The sequence below is a fragment of the Haliotis rufescens genome, unplaced genomic scaffold (genome assembly GCF_023055435.1).
Source record: "Haliotis rufescens isolate VD_foot unplaced genomic scaffold, xgHalRufe1.0.p SCAF_18, whole genome shotgun sequence".
In the NCBI taxonomy this organism is placed as follows: domain Eukaryota; kingdom Metazoa; phylum Mollusca; class Gastropoda; order Lepetellida; family Haliotidae; genus Haliotis; species Haliotis rufescens.
The window spans coordinates 10,002,223-10,021,685 of NW_025963868.1; the positions used below are offsets into that span (position 1 = coordinate 10,002,223).

At 39.4% G+C, this 19,463-nt stretch overlaps 1 protein-coding gene across 1 annotated transcript; it reads left to right on the forward strand.

The window, feature by feature from the left end:
- Positions 1 to 8,097: 8,097 nt before the first annotated feature.
- On the forward strand, positions 8,098 to 17,316 carry LOC124120193. Its single transcript, XM_048398042.1, has 3 exons — positions 8,098 to 8,410; positions 10,546 to 10,680; positions 17,033 to 17,316. Exons 1-3 carry the CDS (start codon positions 8,107 to 8,109, stop codon positions 17,290 to 17,292), a joined length of 699 nt encoding a protein of 232 aa, XP_048253999.1. The 5' UTR covers positions 8,098 to 8,106; the 3' UTR covers positions 17,293 to 17,316.
- The last annotated feature ends 2,147 nt before the right edge of the window (positions 17,317 to 19,463 follow it).

Consider the following 19,463-nt stretch of genomic DNA (forward strand, 5'->3'; position numbering starts at 1 on the left):
GATAGAAAAGTGTGGGTAAAACAGTCCAGAGCCTGGTGGAATGACATTGTAAAAGGAAAGTTTGACAAAGGAAACATTAATTTCCTTTGTCAGGAACCGCAGGAATCCGAGTCCAATGGGTCTGGAACAGTTAGGGAACGTTTGGACATTGGCCATAAAGAAGCTCACCATACTTGTGTCCGACCAGGAGATGAGGGCCCTTATGGGTGCAAAATCACATTTTGATTTCCCATTATATTTTGAAAAACACATTATATTGGGAACACTAAAATACAATTCACAAATTTCAATTCATATTTATTATAGAGATACATGGCATCAAATATATAGACTCATTTTCAGATCTACGGCCCCGTGAAGACGCCGGGGTAGAATAGGTCTTCAGCAACCCATACTTGCCGTAAAAGGTGACTATGCTTGTCGTAAAAGGCGACTAACGGGATCGGGTGGTCAGGCTCGCTGACTTGGTTGATGCATGTCATCGATCCCAATTGCGTGGATCGATGCTCATGATATTAATCACTGGATTGTCTTGTCCAGACTCGATTATTTACAGACCGCCGTCATATGGCTGGAATATTGCTGAGTGCGGCGTTAAACAACAAACCAACCAAATCATATCTACACCTGTTTATGTATTAATTGCAGTTTTAAGATATAATGTCGGATGAATTGAAAGAAGACGTGAATGGGGAAATGTTTTGAATATTATTTCTATTACATTCTTTTGTAAGTCCGCACGGGAGTTCTACTGAAGTAAGTTGGCGTCAAACGTCTTTCGTAATGACGTCCCAGCACAATTGTATCCTAGCACCCACAAGGCCCATTTCCTTTGTGTCGCAATGATGGCAATGTGAAAGAAGTTTTTGGTAACAAGGGACGGGTACACTGTCATCAATTCTGGTTACTCGACCAATTGCGGGCTTTTATTTATGAATCTCTGATAGTTTGAATATTTGTTTTACTCCGTCTACCGTTGCCTTTGATGAGACGATAACAAAAGGAGTAGAAGTGTTACATGATTGAGACCGATCTCCCGTGTATAGTTTTGACAATAACGATAACGTAAGAGGTTACTAGAATAAAAAAGATATCCAACTTTTTGGATCATCATTCCTGTTGTGAAGTGTGATAGTAACGTGAACTAGTGAAACTGTTTTTATCAGTTTCGTGAGATGACCTATGGTGATGGCGTGAGACGACTGCATCTGATCAAACTGACACATACTTCCTGTGTAATTCTAACTGGCACAGGCACATTCACAAATTTAGCCTCTGGTGCTGAACGACTGTGTAGTTGTATTTAGCGCAGGTTTTCGTTATTCATGTCTGCGTCAACTGAATAATCCCTAAAGCTTAGACACTACAATGTAAAGGGCCATAGAAGATTTTTATTAAACTCATCTCATCCGAAGCATGACAATAAGCTATCAGAATACTACAGAGACCACCATTGTTACTTGGTTAACATCATTAGTCTTGTTGACGCCAATAAAACGGTCGGGTTCTGATTGTAATGCAAACAGATGATGATGAAAATGGACACTGTGAATAATTGTGAATAATTTATATTGAAAGTAATATAAGCATTGGTTCAGTCATATCGATTTTCATTTTGAATGTAGAGTTCATTAAAGATCAAAGGCTAGAACAGACAAACCAGTCTCAAAGCATGCGGAACGACACGGCAATCTGGGAAACTGAGATCAGGATCATACGTGGTCGTCTCTAGCAACGTCCTGGAGCGTATTCTTCGCTGGAATCTCCAGGGTGTCTATGTTTGCTGGGCTTCGTTATTAAACTACGAGATATCCGGACATTCGGGTTAAACCGGAACGAACCCCCTGACATGCACAGAATCCTGGATGACAAGAACTCAATTTTAATTAACTCTGAACATCGTTTAAGACAATGTACCGTAATGCTCCCAGGACCTTTGTACATGCACACCTGTCTACCGTCATACTAATATTTGTGACATCGAAATAGTGGGACTCGCCCACATTCCTCAATACTGATAAATCGAGTTGAAAATATACTACTCAAAAGAAGTTAGTGAACATTGATATGTTTGTACTTTAAAAAAATAAAATAAAAATAAAATTAAAAAATCCTTCGTTGACGGCTTTTTATTTAGTCTAAATCTATGTATTATTAATGTACTTCTCGTCACAATATGGCTGAAATACTGCCGATGTGACGCTAAATCTTAACTCACTCACTCACTAAAATCAAAAAGGAACAGAAGACGAAGACATGTGTAGTAAATTCAATAATGACCGAGTATACAGTAAGAAAGATTCATGAACAACCCACTCCATTTCATAACGTGTTGATGTCAATAATGTCCCTGGGGTCAAAATTGGAAATCCAGGCCATGAGAGAAAAGTCAGTAACGAGTGTGTCCGCCCGTAGCAGCCACGACCCATGAAGATTCCGGGGTAGAATAGGTCTTCAGCAACCCATACTTTCCGTAAAAGGTGACTATGCTTGTCGTAAAAGGCGACTAACGGGATCGGGTGGTCAGGCTCGCTGACTTGGCTGATGCATGTCATCGATCCCAATTGCGCGGATCGATGCTCATGATATTAATCACTGGATTGTCTGGTCCAGACTCGATTATTTACAGATCGCCGTCATATAGCTGGAATATTGCTGAGTGCGGCGTTAAACAACAAACCAACCAGCCGTAGCAGCCACACATGCAACACAACGACGCCTAATGGATGTCACTAATGTCTGTAGTGTGTTCTGTTGGATAGCATGCCACTCCAAACTCTGTCATTGAGCAAGCTGGCGCAGATCTTGAGGTGGAGGGTGGTTCTCCCTAACACGTCTCGTTAACAGATCCCATACGTGTTCAATGGGTGCCATATCAGGAGAATATGCTGGCCATTCCATGCGAGTAACATTGTTTTGACCCAGAAAGTCAGTGACAATGCGTGCACGATGAGGCCTAGCATTGTCATCCTGGAAAACCGCAAGTGGGCCTATTCAATGAAGACAAGGAATCACCATTGGTCTCAGAATCTCATCCCTGTAGCGAACAGCATTCAAATTTCCGTTGATGACGTACAGATTGGTTTTGTGATGAAATGAGAAGGCGGCCGACACCATGACACTACCACCACCAAAACGATTGTGCTCACGGACGTTGACGTCAGCAAAACGTTCCCCACGCCGTCTGTAGACAAAAACACGACCGTCATTATGCTGCAGTGAGAACCGAGATTCGTCAGAAAAAAGAACTGCTGACCACTGTTGTCTTGTCCACTGTCGGTGTTGCCCTGCCCATGCGTCTCTGGCTGCTCTGTGACGCGAAAGAAGAAGCGGTCTAACGGCTTGACGTCGGGGCCTGATGTTTCTTTCCCTCATACGGTTTCTTATGGTTTGGTCACTGACATTTGTTCCTGTAGCAGCCCCCACTTGCCTTTGAAGATGGTTTGCTGTGACTGTTCTCCTCCTCAATGCTTCAACAACGACGTACCGGTCTTCTCTTCCTGTTGTCACACGAGGGCGTCCTGACCTTGGTCTATCACGTATTGTCTGTGTTTGTTGGAATCGCTGACGTAATCTGCAAATGACGGATGGACTAACATTTAACCTTCGAGCAGCTTCCCGCTGTGAAACATTCTCATTTAGCCACCCAATAGCTCTGGCTCGTTCTTCAATCGTGAGGTGTCGACGTTGTAGCATGTTGAACACAGTGATGCAGTTTCATAGCGACCTGCCTTTATCAACCCAAATTTCGCACAAACATTCCTTGTGGCTCGTGCTTCATGAGAATAAGTGAGCAAATGCACGATCTCCATTTTTACGACAGTTGTGAGGGGGAGATTACACCAAATATTTCCATGAGAATGAGTGCTGGTCAAAATGAACGTTGACGAGTCCAGTATGATTCAAAATTCTTTGTTCTGATCATGTAGTCACTTGGGTAAGGGTAGTCTTCAATATCAGTACGTTAGCCGCCGATCAGGAGGCCATTTACCAAATTTAAAAGGAATCGAATGAACAGTGCTACAAAATATCCGTGTTCCCTAAATTGTTTTGACGAGCATATATGATGTCCCCAGTAGGCAAGTTGAAACATCAGTCATTATGTTATGGTTCAGGAACCTTCTTATTTGAAGGGGCTGATATGTCTTCTACACGACGATCGTGTCAAATCATATGTATAATTTATCATGCTGAAACAAATATAAATGCGAACCATAATCACTCTAAGGATGTTTTATGTCTGTTATAAAGGGCTGTCGACTTACCCATAATTGTTATGTGTTTCTAAAAATGAAATTAATAATTAGAAGATACATGTACACGTTTTAACACCCAAAGGACGAGACGATATGTTGAGCAGTCCTGGTCATACGGAAACTGTGTCTGCACGTTTGCGGGTTGTAAGAAGGGGATGAAGAAGGGCACATCCTGTTAGGTGCCAGGTGCCAGGTGCCAGCCGACTTAATTGGCAGTCCGTATCTTGCTAATTGGCAAAGTGTAGTTTTAGCTACCTTCCTTTGGTTCACTCCCAAAACTTCTACATGCCAAAACGTCTACAATGCCAAAACATCTACAGAGAGTTGTCATGGCTGATTGAGTTTACCTATTGTTATAAAGGTATAGTCCTCCTGTAATTAAGAAGACTCATTAGCTTCTTTACGATGTTGTTTTAGAAAGGCAAGGAAGGGTACTTTGGGAAGATTAAATAGTTACAGATGTAATTTATTTATACCAGTGCTTACATTAAATTAGTAAGTAGACTAGTGCAAAAAGTGTGTGTACTATTTATTAATACCAGTGCTATATGAGTAAATTGTCTTCATTGTCTTCAAATTGTTTTGTTTTGTTGTATGTTGTACACTTAATTAATTGGACTGTTCAAATCAATGCCCAACAGGGAATAGCCAGGAGATTAGTGGTGCAGTGGACCATAAACTTTATTGTTTTAAGCTGTAGAAGTGTTGGCATGTAGAAGTTTTGGGAAGTTCCTTTTATAGCTGTAATACAATTGTTTGTCTAAAACGTGGTTGTATATTTGCGATGATAGATTTAATTTGTGGTCTGAGTGAGTGCAGATTAGATTGATTGTTTATTGTCAACTACATGTATTATTAAAATGGTTATATCCCATTAGTTAGACGTCCCAATTGTTAGACATTTTTCTTTAGGCAAAGAGGGAATATGCCTACATGTGTAATGGATCAGTCCTAATTAGACTGCGATGCCATCATTTCAGAGCGTGAAAAGTGCACTTTACAGGTAAATATCATCCCGTATTTTTGACTTGGTTAGAATTAACTTCTTCTTTTTTAGGTCCCACATAACTTGTTTCGCTCGTAACCGTTTCAAGTTAATGAAATCATTATCAATATTTCATGTAACATATGTGTAACTGTTCCTTTCTTCTTTTTCAGGCATCGTCGCAAGACCATTCCAGTGTTACCCAGGTCGCGGTCAGCAGTAGACATTGAAGACAAATGATCAGAGACATTGTGAGAACCTGGGTGGATGATGACGCCAGATTCCTATGCTAGGAATGAACTCTTCCAATATTAAATTTCTTTGAAATCAGCAAATATCTGCTGGTGTATACTATAAGAACTAATGCAATGATGCAGAAATCATCAATTATTACTGTTAGTGTTATGGCGATGTGAAATAAAAAGTGACTTCATACAATTTTCTGTCTTTTGTCGCCTATAGGCATTATTCCACTAAAGTGGACTTGTCCAGTTAGAGGTTGGGTAGCACTGATAGCAGGTGTCGCTGAAAATCACTGTTGCATGACTTTGTTTTTTGTAGACTGTAGGCATTAGTGGATGTAGGCATTAGTGGACGCCGCCCACTATTATGCCTTGTACGTCCAATGTTTCGGCAAATAATCGAGACTTGTTCTCGGAGGTTAGCATTTGAAATTTGTAGGACTAATTCATCAAGTACATAAGATTCCTGATTCATCGAAAATCCCCCTCTTACTGCTGTCGGCGAACATTTTGTTAAAGGGGCACTGATCTAACGCAATTCCCCGGGACTGGTTGTTAACTTTGTTATTGTTTTTACCCCGTGATTACCCGGATGATACGCAACGTAACTGAGCGTGACCAGAGACTGCAAGGACAGCTAAATAAACTTGGAGGCTGGAGGCAATATTTTTTCACGCATTTTTGAACAATGATTGGTTAACTGTGATCTATAAAGATTTCGACAAAGGGCGCATGTTAATTAATTTCTTCAGCCTAAACAAACAGACAAAAAGAACGGCGGAGCTCATCGGATGTCGTCATTTGGAAATACTCCAGATAGTTATAGTTTAATAATAAAAAAAAGTATCCATGCAGTGAATTGCGGATTGCGTCGATAATATGATTACTACTCCCTCGTTGTCATCCACGTCTTCTGGTATAACCCTACACGTGTGTATTTGTCGTCATTCACTTGATGCTCAGTTAATGAATTTATTACAGGTACAATTATTGGTAGCACCACTTAGATTACTTGACAAAGGGTCCCATTTGGCATTTATTGTGTCTGGGGTAATTATTCAATCTAAATCCAGGTTTGAAGTGAGGTGAAATGTTTGTTATGTAATATGCACGTGGCAGCACAGCAAGAGGTGAATGATCAGTTGATTTACTTTTTTTTGTAAATCAACGGATCGTTCCTAGTCATCAAAGGATTAACAGAAAATACGTTGATTGATTAGCCACTGTTATCTTGCACAGGGGATATGTCGAAAGTGAGTGTTTACATGTCTAGGTTTACTTAAACAAAGGGAATACACTCATATCATGGCGTAAAGTGCCGATGTAAAAACAACATACTTTGTTCAAAGGGTTAACTGATAATACGTTGATTGATTGCTCATTGTTATCTATCACTCAATGTATTTTTTAGGAACCGTGGACGTTATGACAATAGTTGTCACGTGGGCTTTCTCAGCCGACCCTTGAGACTTGACACCTATGTGAAACACCTGAAACAATCTATGTGATCAGTTGAGAAACGAACACGGGTTATAACATCCCGAAACGATATATATCTTTTAAAATATTTGATTGTAGATTCACTAAAATTGATTAAGACGATCAAAAGGGCCTAAAAACATCACAACAGATTATTATGTAGTATTAGAAACCATTCAACATAGAAATGTACTTTTCAACGTAACATTTTCAGTCTCTTGGTGATGACATTAAACATCAACATGTTTGGAATTCGTTATTATAATAATACAGATGGAAATGTTTTTCAGTCACTTTGTAAAATAACTGAATATTTAGGCGTTTAATAAATTTGAAAATGTTACACATTTTGACAGTAAAAAAATATACACACTATAAAAAAGCAATGCTCAGGTGAAATATTTACTTTGTGTTGCAAGTCAAAACAGTGTAAACGAAAATCGCAAAATTACCAAGCAAGTGACTTATCAAAACTTCGTCACCATTACCGATGCTACCCACAAAGATACCTACATTTCCTTATTATCTCGAAAACTGTATTTCATTTTGTTGATCAATGTGACCATACGCCCTTATTACTACCGATAAAAGTGACTAATGCGCTTACGAATGGCGCAGCAGAGGTCGCGAACTAGTCTAGATTTCTGCTATACATCCGGGTACTCACTTGGAAAAAACAATAACAAAGGCAACAACCAGTCCCGGGGAATTGCTTTAGATCAGTGCCCCTTTAAAGTCTGTCACAAATAGCTACGTCATGCATAAACAGTGTGGAGGTCGGGTGAATAAGTAAAAACAATCGTTCTACCACGTTGTTGACGGTGTCAATATTTGTGAAGAATTTACATCTATTTTCGTTCAATCAATTACATGATGGATATATACTACTGTTGAATACATAGTGTACCACGGTCCACGAAATACACGAAATTTTGATCTAAGGTGTCCTTTCAGAACATAAAATGTCAATGTGTTAAACTCCAGCGGGCACACATTTCCTTTGGGAAAGTCAGCGATTGGACAAAAGTAAGTTTCCAACATCAATCGATATTCGATTATTTATGCATATGCGCGCGTGTATAGCCTGCTTACAGCGATCTACTATCATTTGATCTTACGGTGTGGGGTGCTTACACAAGAACTGATGATGACAGGAGCGTTCCTGATTCTGCTTTTTGCAACCCTTGCCGCTTCTGAAACATGTGTTTCTCTCCATGCAAAGAAAGTTGATGCGTATGATGACAAGAGAGTTACCCAGTCAGTAATGTGGACGTTTAACAATGTGACCAAGGCTGAATGTACGAAGGAGTGTCAAAGGGAAAAGTATTGCGTCAGTTTCCACTTCAGTCCATCGGAACCAGTTTGTGTGGCATTACGGGAACGGTTTGAAGGATCCAGCGTTCCCTCCGTCGAGGCCCTTGGCTATGAACTCTTTCAAACCAATAAACGTAAGTTCACACAACGCGAACGTTTTAAGAACATGGAATATAAGGTGACTTAATTGCAGTTTAAGAGCAGATTGGGAAAAGAATAATGCCGTGACAACTAGGGCTTCCACGAGTCCAATTTTTTGGACTCGAGTACCCGAGGGGTGAAACTCGACTCGTACTCGAGTACCCGAAAATAGGACGTCCTTTAAGAATATTGGTTCATTAGATCAAAATTGCCATCTAAAAGTATTAAAACATGTTATAAGTATAATTGAACTGCACTGAAATGTAAATAGAAAGCGTCCACTGAAATAGCACATATATACCAGCTAATCAGTTGTTAATCTGTGTAAGGGAATACACTTGGCATTTGAGTCGGAGCAAAGAAGCAATAATCTCCTTGATACATTCAATTTCTTAAAGTCGGGAAGGAAAAACATTAATTACATCTATATTATGTGACATTCTCAATTGTTCTAATGTACATCTACTTTCTACAAAGAATACATTATTCAAACAATATTTTTTTGAAGCTTTAATCAATATATTGATGAACAATTGAACATTGAAACAGAGTGATCTCCCTTTATCGAGTACTCGAGTCCTTGATAACGGACTCGAGTCCCACTAAAACCGACCCGGCCTCGAGCACTCGAATAATCGTTGAAGCCCTCATGACAACACGGAGACACATTTGTCGTACAGTTCTAGTCAACCAACACCACTTTGCTGTGTTGTTGTTTCGTTGATCATGATATGTAACATGAAGGGAAATGATATACAGTAAACTACGGTTATAACGAACTCATAGGGACTACTAATTTTCGTTCATTATAACCGTAGTTCGTTATAAGCATATATACAGCATAACTACAGCAAATAGTGGGGACCAAAAAATAAGTTCGTTATATCCGTTAGTTCGTTATAAGCGTGTTCGTTATAACCGTAGTTTACTGTACCGAATGAGGCAGTTCGGATGTGGAACTCTGCTTGTTATCCGTTGTCTGCGTTGGACACACTCTAGGATGCTATATTCTCAGGGCGGTCGGGTAGCCTAGGGGTTAAAGCGTTCGCTCGTCACGCTGAAGACCCGGGTTCGATTCCCGACATGGGTACAATGTGTGAAGCCCATTTCTGGTGTCCCCCGCCGTGATATTGCTGGAATATTGCTAAAAGCGGCGTAAAACCATACTCACTCACTCACTATATTCTCACTTCAACAGAAATACTGGTTAAATCATTGAATTGCTGTTATCCTTTTTAATTTCTTTGTGGTATGAGAGTTAAGATATCCCTATGCTCTTGGCCTTAAATGTCTCGTTATTAAATGTATATTCCTCACCGTCGCGATATGGTAGAAATATTGCCGATGTGACGTCAAACATTAACTCTCTCACTCACTATAGTCCTCTGGTATGTTACAAAATAAACCGATTTAGCATGGACAATTTTCTGAGATTATCCTTCAACTATGAATCTTAGGTTTAACTGTAACCCTTGAATGATTGTGTCCTTATGGCCTGTCGCTTTGAACGTCGATTTTTATAAGCAGCATATTTAATGTTTTAACAATGAGTCAAACACAATATGCCAGATACATTATGTATATGAATGTGTATTGCTTACAATCTCATTTAAATCAGATCTTAGTTCTCGCTTCTGCTAAACATAGATCTGAGGACATCCCATTACGGGTCATGTCAGAACAACCGTTCATCTGACCAATCAGAGCATCGCTTATCAAGTCATGAAAGTGACAGTTTGAATGTGATGTTTTATCCTGCAACCTCGAAAAAAAACAACCCAGGGTATTCCGAACGACAGTTATGGGCTCTATGACTGTATTCATACAATCTAGACCATCTATTAGCCATTCCAGAATGTTCTTTTGTTCAGTTTTTAATTTTTTAATCGAGTGTATGTCAAAATATGTTTCGAAGCGTAGTCGCCAGTTTGAAACTCGTGCCGTGAAGCTCGTTTAAGCTGCGTTCTGATTGGGTATTGTCGACTTCTTGTTAGTCATTCCATTGGTCGGTCAAAATTCGCGAAAGGTCGGTCTGACGTGACCCGTAATGGGATGTCCTCAGATCTTTGTTTAGCGGTAGCCCGAACTAAGATCTGATTTTAATGAGATTGTATTGCTTAAATTTTAGCATTGGCCATAGTAGGGTCAGAATGTGAGCTGGACGTGGACTGTGCCTCCCTCCCTAACTCCCACTGTAACGAGGGGGTCTGCAGGTGTGACGCGGGCTACGGGCCGTACGGAGACATCTGCCGCATCCTCACAGGTACGTGGAATGAAAGGGAGATCTGTTGTTTTATCGCTCCCCTGTACATGTGTATGTAACGTGAAACAGTGTGTGGATGGTTTAGTTAGTAACGTGAATCAGTGTGTGGATGGTTTATTTAGTAACGTGAATCACCGTGTGGATGGTTTAGTTAGTAACGTGAATCAGTGTGTGGATGGTTTAGTAAGTAACGTGAATCAGTGTGTGAATGGTTTAGTTAGTAACGTGAATCAGTGTGTGGATGGTTTAGTTAGTAACGTGAATCAGTGTGTGGATGGTTTAGTTAGTAACGTGAATCAGCGTGTGGATGGTTTAGTTAGTAACGTGAATCAGTGTGTGGATGGTTTAGTTAGTAACGTGAATCAGTGTGTGGATGGTTTAGTTAGTAACGTGAATCAGCTCGTGGATGGTTTAGTTAGTAACGTGAATCAGTGTATGGATGGTTTAGTTAGTAACGTGAATCAGTGTGTGGATGGTTTAGTTAGTAACATGAATCAGTGTGTGGATGGTTTAGTAAGTAACGTGAATCACTGTGTGAATGGTTTAGTTAGTAACGTGAATCAGTGTGTGGATGGTTTAGTTAGTAACGTGAATCAGCGTGTGGATGGTTTAGTTAGTAACGTGAATCAGTGTGTGGATGGTTTAGTTAGTAACGTGAATCAGTGTGTGGATGGTTTAGTTTGTAACGTGAATCAGTGTGTGGATGGTTTAGTAAGTAACGTGAATCAGTGTGTGGATGGTTTAGTAAGTAACGTGAATCAGTTTGTGAATGGTTTAGTTAGTAACGTGAATCAGCGTGTGGATGGTTTAGTTAGTAACGTGAATCAGTGTGTGTATGGTTTAGTTAGTAAAGTGAATCACTGTGTGGATGGTTTAGTTAGTAACGTGAATCAGTGTGTGGATGGTTTAGTTAGTAACGTTAATCATTGTGTGAATGGTTTAGTTAGTAACGTGAATCAATGTGTTGAGAATTTAGTGACGTGACGTGAATCAGTGTGTGGATGGTTTAGTTAGTAACGTGAATCAATGTGTTGAGAATTTAGTTAGTAACGTGAATCAGTGTGTGGATGGTTTAGTTAGTAACGTGAATCAGTGTGTAGATGGTTTAGTTAGTAACGTTAATCATTGTGTGAATGGTTTAGTTAGTAACGTGAATCCATGTGTTGAGAATTTAGTGACGTGACGTGAATCAGTGTGTGAATTGTTTAGTTAGTAACGTGAATCAATGTATTGAGGATTGAGTTACGTGACGTGAATCAGTGTGTGAATGGTTTAGTTAGTAACGTGAATCAGTGTGTGAATGGTTTAGTTAGTAACGTGAATCAGTGTGTGAATGGTTTAGTTAGTAACTTGAATCAGTGGGTTGAGGATTGAGTTTCGTGACGTGAATCAGTGTGTGGATGGTTTAGTTTGTAACGTGAATCAATGTGTTGAGGATTGAGTGACGTGACGTAAATCAGTGTGTGAATGGTTTAGTTAGTAACGTGAATCAGTGTGTGGATGGTTTAGTTAGTAACGTGAATCAGTGTGTGAATGGTTTAGTTAGTAACGTGAATCAATGTGTTGAGGATTGAGTGACGTGACGTGAATCAGTGTGTGGATGGTTTAGTTAGTAACGTGAATCAGTTTGTGGATGGTTTAGTTAGTAACGTGAATCAGCGTGTGGATGGTTTAGTTAGTAACGTGAATCACTGTGTGGATGGTTTAATTAGTAACGTGAATCAGCGTGTGGATGGTTTAGTTAGTAACGTGAATCAGTTTGTGGATGGTTTAGTTTGTAACGTGAATCAATGTGTTGAGGATTGAGTGACGTGACGTGAATCAGTGTGTGGATGGTTTAGTTAGTAACGTGAATCAGCGTGTGGATGGTTTAGTTAGTAACGTGAATCAGTGTGTGTAATGTTTAGTTAGTAAAGTGAATCACTGTGTGGATGGTTTAGTTAGTAACGTGAATCAGTGTGTGAATGGTTTAGTTAGTAACTTGAATCAATGGGTTGAGGATTGAGTTTCGTGACGTGAATCAGTGTGTGGATGGTTTAGTTTGTAACGTGAATCAGTGGGTTGAGGATTGAGTGACGTGACGTGAATCAGTGTGTGGATGGTTAAGTTAATAACGTGAATCAGTTTGTGGATGGTTTAGTTAGTAACGTGAATCAATGGGTTGAGGATTGAGTGACGTGACGTGAATCAGTGTGTTTTAAGGTTGAGTTAGTAACGTGAATCAGTGGGTTGAGGATTGAGTGACGTGACGTGAATCAGTGTGTGGATGGTTTAGTTAGTAACGTGAATCAGTTTGTGGATGGTTTAGTTAGTAACGTGAATCAGTGTGTGGATGGTTTAGTTAGTAACGTGAATCAGTGTGTGAATGGTTTAGTTAGTAACGTGAATCACTGTGTGGATGGTTTAATTAGTAACGTGAATCAATGGGTTGAGGATTGAGTGACGTGACGTAAATCAGTGTGTGGATGGTTTAGTTAGTAACGTGAATCAGTGTGTGAATGGTTTAGTTAGTAACGTGAATCAATGTGTTGAGGATTGAGTTACGTGACGTTAATCAGTGTGTGAATGGTTTAGTTAGTAACGTGAATCAGTGGCTTGAGGATTGAGTTTCGTGACGTGAATCAGTGTGTGGATTGTTTAGTTTGTAACGTGAATCAGTGGCTTGAGGATTGAGTGACGTGACGTGAATCAGTGTGTGGATGGTTTAGTTAGTAACGTGAATCAGTTTGTGGATGGTTTAGTTAGTAACGTGAATCAATGTGTTGGGGATTGAGTGACGTGACGTGAATCAGTGTGTGGATGGTTTAGTTAGTAACGTGAATCAGCGTGTGGATGGTTTAGTTAGTAACGTGAATCAGTGTGTGGATGGTTTGGTTAGTAACGTGAATCAGCGTGTGGATGGTTTAGTTAGTAACGTGAATCAGTGTATGGATGGTTTAGTTAGTAACGTGAATCAGTGTGTGGATGCTTTAGTTAGTAACATGAATCAGTGTGTGGATGGTTTAGTAAGTAACGTGAATCACTGTGTGAATGGTTTAGTTAGTAACGTGAATCAGTGTGTGGATGGTTTAGTTAGTAACGTGAATCAGCGTGTGGATGGTTTAGTTAGTAACGTGAATCAGTGTGTGGATGGTTTAGTTAGTAACGTGAATCAGTGTATGGATGGTTTAGTTAGTAACGTGAATCAGTGTGTTGATGGTTTAGTAAGTAACGTGAATCAGTGTGTGGATGGTTTAGTTAGTAACGTGAATCAGTGTGTGGATGGTTTAGTAAGTAAAGTGAATCACTGTGTGAATGGTTTAGTTAGTAACGTGAATCAGTGTGTGGATGGTTTAGTTAGTAACGTGAATCAGCGTGTGGATGGTTTAGTTAGTAACGTGAATCAGTGTGTGGATGGTTTAGTTAGTAACGTGAATCAGTGTGTGGATGGTTTAGAGAGTAACGTGAATCAGTGTGTTGATGGTTTAGTAAGTAACGTGAATCAGTGTGTGGATGGTTTAGTTAGTAACGTGAATCAGCGTGTGGATGGTTTAGTTAGTAACGTGAATCAGCGTGTGGATGGTTTAGTTAGTAACGTGAATCATTGTGTGAATGGTTTGGTTAGTAACGTGAATCAGCGTGTGGATGGTTTAGTTAGTAACGTGAATCAGTGTATGGATGGTTTAGTTAGTAACGTGAATCAGTGTGTGGATGGTTTAGTTAGTAACATGAATCAGTGTGTGGATGGTTTAGTAAGTAACATGAATCACTGTGTGAATGGTTTAGTTAGTAACGTGAATCAGTGTGTGGATGGTTTAGTTAGTAACGTGAATCAGCGTGTGGATGGTTTAGTTAGTAACGTGAATCAGTGTGTGGATGGTTTAGTTAGTAACGTGAATCAGTGTGTGGATGGTTTAGTTAGTAACGTGAATCAGTGTGTGGATGGTTTAGTAAGTAACGTGAATCAGTGTGTGGATGGTTTAGTAAGTAACGTGAATCAGTTTGTGAATGGTTTAGTTAGTAACGTGAATCAGCGTGTGGATGGTTTAGTTAGTAACGTGAATCAGTGTGTGTATGGTTTAGTTAGTAAAGTGAATCACTGTGTGGATGGTTTAGTTAGTAACGTGAATCAGTGTGTGGATGGTTTAGTTAGTAACGTTAATCATTGTGTGAATGGTTTAGTTAGTAACGTGAATCAATGTGTTGAGAATTTAGTGACGTGACGTGAATCAGTGTGTGGATGGTTTAGTTAGTAACGTGAATCAATGTGTTGAGAATTTAGTTAGTAACGTGAATCAGTGTGTGGATGGTTTAGTTAGTAACGTGAATCAGTGTGTAGATGGTTTAGTTAGTAACGTTAATCATTGTGTGAATGGTTTAGTTAGTAACGTGAATCCATGTGTTGAGAATTTAGTGACGTGACGTGAATCAGTGTGTGAATTGTTTAGTTAGTAACGTGAATCAATGTGTTGAGGATTGAGTTACGTGACGTGAATCAGTGTGTGAATGGTTTAGTTAGTAACGTGAATCAGTGTGTGAATGGTTTAGTTAGTAACGTGAATCAGTGTGTGAATGGTTTAGTTAGTAACTTGAATCAATGGGTTGAGGATTGAGTTTCGTGACGTGAATCAGTGTGTGGATGGTTTAGTTTGTAACGTGAATCAATGTGTTGAGGATTGAGTGACGTGACGTAAATCAGTGTGTGAATGGTTTAGTTAGTAACGTGAATCAGTGTGTGGATGGTTTAGTTAGTAACGTGAATCAGTGTGTGAATGGTTTAGTTAGTAACGTGAATCAATGTGTTGAGGATTGAGTGACGTGACGTGAATCAGTGTGTGGATGGTTTAGTTAGTAACGTGAATCAGTTTGTGGATGGTTTAGTTAGTAACGTGAATCAGCGTGTGGATGGTTTAGTTAGAAACGTGAATCAGTTTGTGGATGGTTTAGTTAGTAACGTGAATCAGCGTGTGGATGGTTTAGTTAGTAACGTGAATCAGTTTGTGGATGGTTTAGTTTGTAACGTGAATCAATGTGTTGAGGATTGAGTGACGTGACGTGAATCAGTGTGTGGATGGTTTAGTTAGTAACGTGAATCAGCGTGTGGATGGTTTAGTTAGTAACGTGAATCAGTGTGTGTATGGTTTAGTTAGTAAAGTGAATTACTGTGTGGATGGTTTAGTTAGTAACGTGAATCAATGTGTGAATGGTTTAGTTAGTAACTTGAATCAATGGGTTGAGGATTGAGTTTCGTGACGTGAATCAGTGTGTGGATGGTTTAGTTTGTAACGTGAATCAGTGGGTTGAGGATTGAGTGACGTGACGTGAATCAGTGTGTGGATGGTTAAGTTAATAACGTGAATCAGTTTGTGGATGGTTTAGTTAGTAACGTGAATCAATGGGTTGAGGATTGAGTGACGTGACGTGAATCAGTGTGTTTTAAGGTTTAGTTAGTAACGTGAATCAGTGGGTTGAGGATTGAGTAACGTGACGTGAATCAGTGTGTGGATGGTTTAGTTAGTAACGTGAATCAGTTTGTGGATGGTTTAGTTAGTAACGTGAATCAGTGTGTGGATGGTTTAGTTAGTAACGTGAATCAGTGTGTGAATGGTTTAGTTAGTAACGTGAATCACTGTGTGGATGGTTTAATTAGTAACGTGAATCAATGGGTTGAGGATTGAGTGACGTGACGTAAATCAGTGTGTGGATGGTTTAGTTAGTAACGTGAATCAGTGTGTGAATGGTTTAGTTAGTAACGTGAATCAGTGGCTTGAGGATTGAGTTTCGTGACGTGAATCAGTGTGTGGATTGTTTAGTTTGTAACGTGAATCAGTGGCTTGAGGATTGAGTGACGTGACGTGAATCAGTGTGTGGATGGTTTAGTTAGTAACGTGAATCAGTTTGTGGATGGTTTAGTTAGTAACGTGAATCAGTTTGTGGATGGTTTAGTTAGTAACGTGAATCAGTGTGTGAATGGTTTAGTTAGTAACGTGAATCAATGTGTTGGGGATTGAGTGACGTGACGTGAATCAGTGTGTGAATGGTTTAGTTAGTAACGTGAATCAGTGTGTGGATGGTTTAGTTAGTAACGTTAATCAGTGTATGGATGGTTTAGTTAGTAACGTGAATCAGTGGGTTGAGGATTGAGTGTCGTGACGTGCATCAGTGTGGTGATGAGAGACAACAATTTCAATGAACCTTAGTTATCAGAATTAAGCTATCTCTTGCTGGGGAACATGTACGATGAGTTGAATGTAGATTGTGTACTCATTCCACACGTCTAAAAATTGCATCACTTCGGGTTTCCCTCCTACATGAAGTGTCAACTCAGCTTTATCCTTACCGTGGATTAAGTGTATTGTGTTTCCTATTTCAGAATGCTCCACCTTCAGCGATAACTTTACCCTGTACAGGTCATTTGTCATCGTTGGCCACGACTTCCTCAGCCAAGGAGCATCTACCTACGAGTCCTGCCCCGCGTACTGTATCAGCGACAACAGGTGTCACTCGGCTGACTTGGACTTTGTTGGTAAAATCTGCTACCTGAATACGCACACGTGGCTGGGAGCGATTCCATCGACGCTTCTTAAGGGCAGCCCAATATTTGATTTCTTCCAGCGAGAGTGCCTTTGGTAACTCACCTGAAGTTCATTAATGAAATACTCCATAGCGGAGTGTTTGAATATGTTAAAAGATGGGATATTATCCCGAAAATAATGTAATTTCCTCAGTGTTTCCAAAAGGTATTGTTCGTTTAAAATACAGGAACTCTTGAAAACGATGTTTTGTGAAATGAAAACGATTGTTCAAAAATGAATTGTCCAAAATAGTCTGAAACAAAACTCCAAAGCAAATGGTCGGTGCTTTGTTCTTCTTCACATAAATATTAAAAATAGAGCTAATTATATTGTGTGAATATGAAAGACAAATACAGTCAAAACCTATTGTTGAAAATTACTCGGGATCAGACACATGGTTTGATTTATCGGGTGTTCGATACATCCGACTAAACTTTTATCGATCCAAGTAATGAAACAACAACTGCAAAACGCAAACTTTCTGAATCTTGCATGTTGGGTGAATGACTGTTGTATAATAAGTAATTAAGGAGAAGAAACTGGCATACCTACACCAATGTGTATACAGTAATCTACGGTTATAACGAACACGCTTATAACGAACTGACGGATATAACGAACTTACTTTTTGGTCCCGACTATTTGTTGTAGTTATGCTGTATATATGCTTATAACGAACTACGGTTATAACGAACTAAAATTAGTAGTCCCTTTGAGTTCGTTATAACCGTAGTTTACTGTATATGCATTTATTCAAATTACACAAATGCTAACTTATCTGAGTAGGTTATGAGAAACTTTTACTCTGGGAACTTTACTTCGATACTTGACACATCTGTGCGGGGAGTTTGTCTTGACGGTGAGGTTTGTTTGTCTAAACCGTTATCCAAAGCCATCGAAATTGGTTCTGGGTAAAGTCTTTTGACGTTGAGGAAGAGACTGAAGTCTAACGGATTTAGATCAGAAATAGAAGTAGTTCAAAGCAACACTCATGGATTGTAGCCATTGAAATGACTGGTTTGTGCACTGGGGCATTGTCCTGGCGGAAGAGCACAACCTTTCGCAGCTTCTTACGTCTATTAATCTTTATTTCATCCTGCAATTGTCTCAAAATTGAAGCATGACATGATTCTTCGAAATACCAGAACACGAAGGCCATACTGTTTCCAGCTGGTGGGACAATCTTTGCCATCTCTGGTAGTGGAGATGTCAAATGCTTCCACTGTGTTGATTTTTCTGTCGTCATCCATTATCCCAAATCGTTGCAATAACCTTTCTGGGTCAGCTTCAAACAGAACTGAATTATCTGCATTGATACATATCTGTTACACTCCTATACATTGATGTATAATCGTTACAACCCAACTACACTGATACGTTGTCTTTACATCCTACTAAAGTGATACTTAAAAGTAATACATATTATTAACAATGGGAAATTGGATAACATTTTACCAACATTTTATCACGTTACATGCTACAAAATACATATTGGAACATGTGAACTAAGGCAATATTACACAACAGTGTACCATTTTCCAGTATCTTAAACTAGCCAATGGTCAAACTGATAACACACATCGGACATAATCCATGACCAGTATCTCTTATTGTGCTGGTCAGATTAAGACAAAACACTTAAGGACTAGACACCATTATCTGTTTGTAAAGCTTTCTTTATCATCCACCCTTATTAAATCAAAGGTATCAGGTACTCAAAGAGTACCATACTAGCTGGGCAGCTATTCTTCTTCATACTAAACTTCATTCATAAACACAGTTATCATTAATGACTTCCTCAAACTAAATTATGTCTTTCCCTCGAGAAAGCATCACCAAAGTTCGCAATAGCAACACTATCGCCATTTTACTCAGAAAATAACATTATCTGTAGCAGCTAAAACAGGTATAAATTACGGACGACAGTCGGTCACACATCACTCTGTGGCTGTCACTGTTTAAAATAAATATTAACTGGTTTTTTTTACTCAAGGAAGAAACGTTGCTAGCTTGTACTATGTTAAATCGTAACTATATTCTATTACCCTTGGCAGTACCTGTAGGTTTGTGGTAATTGGAACATGTCCCACTTTGTATAGTTTAGACAATCTCGTTGCTGTTGCTGTGAGTAGAGTATGTCAATTCTGTTTAACCCTCTTGTGTTGTGTACCTTTGAATATGTATGGAAACATATGTATTGTCTTGTGTGAATGCCCACTCGGGTAATGT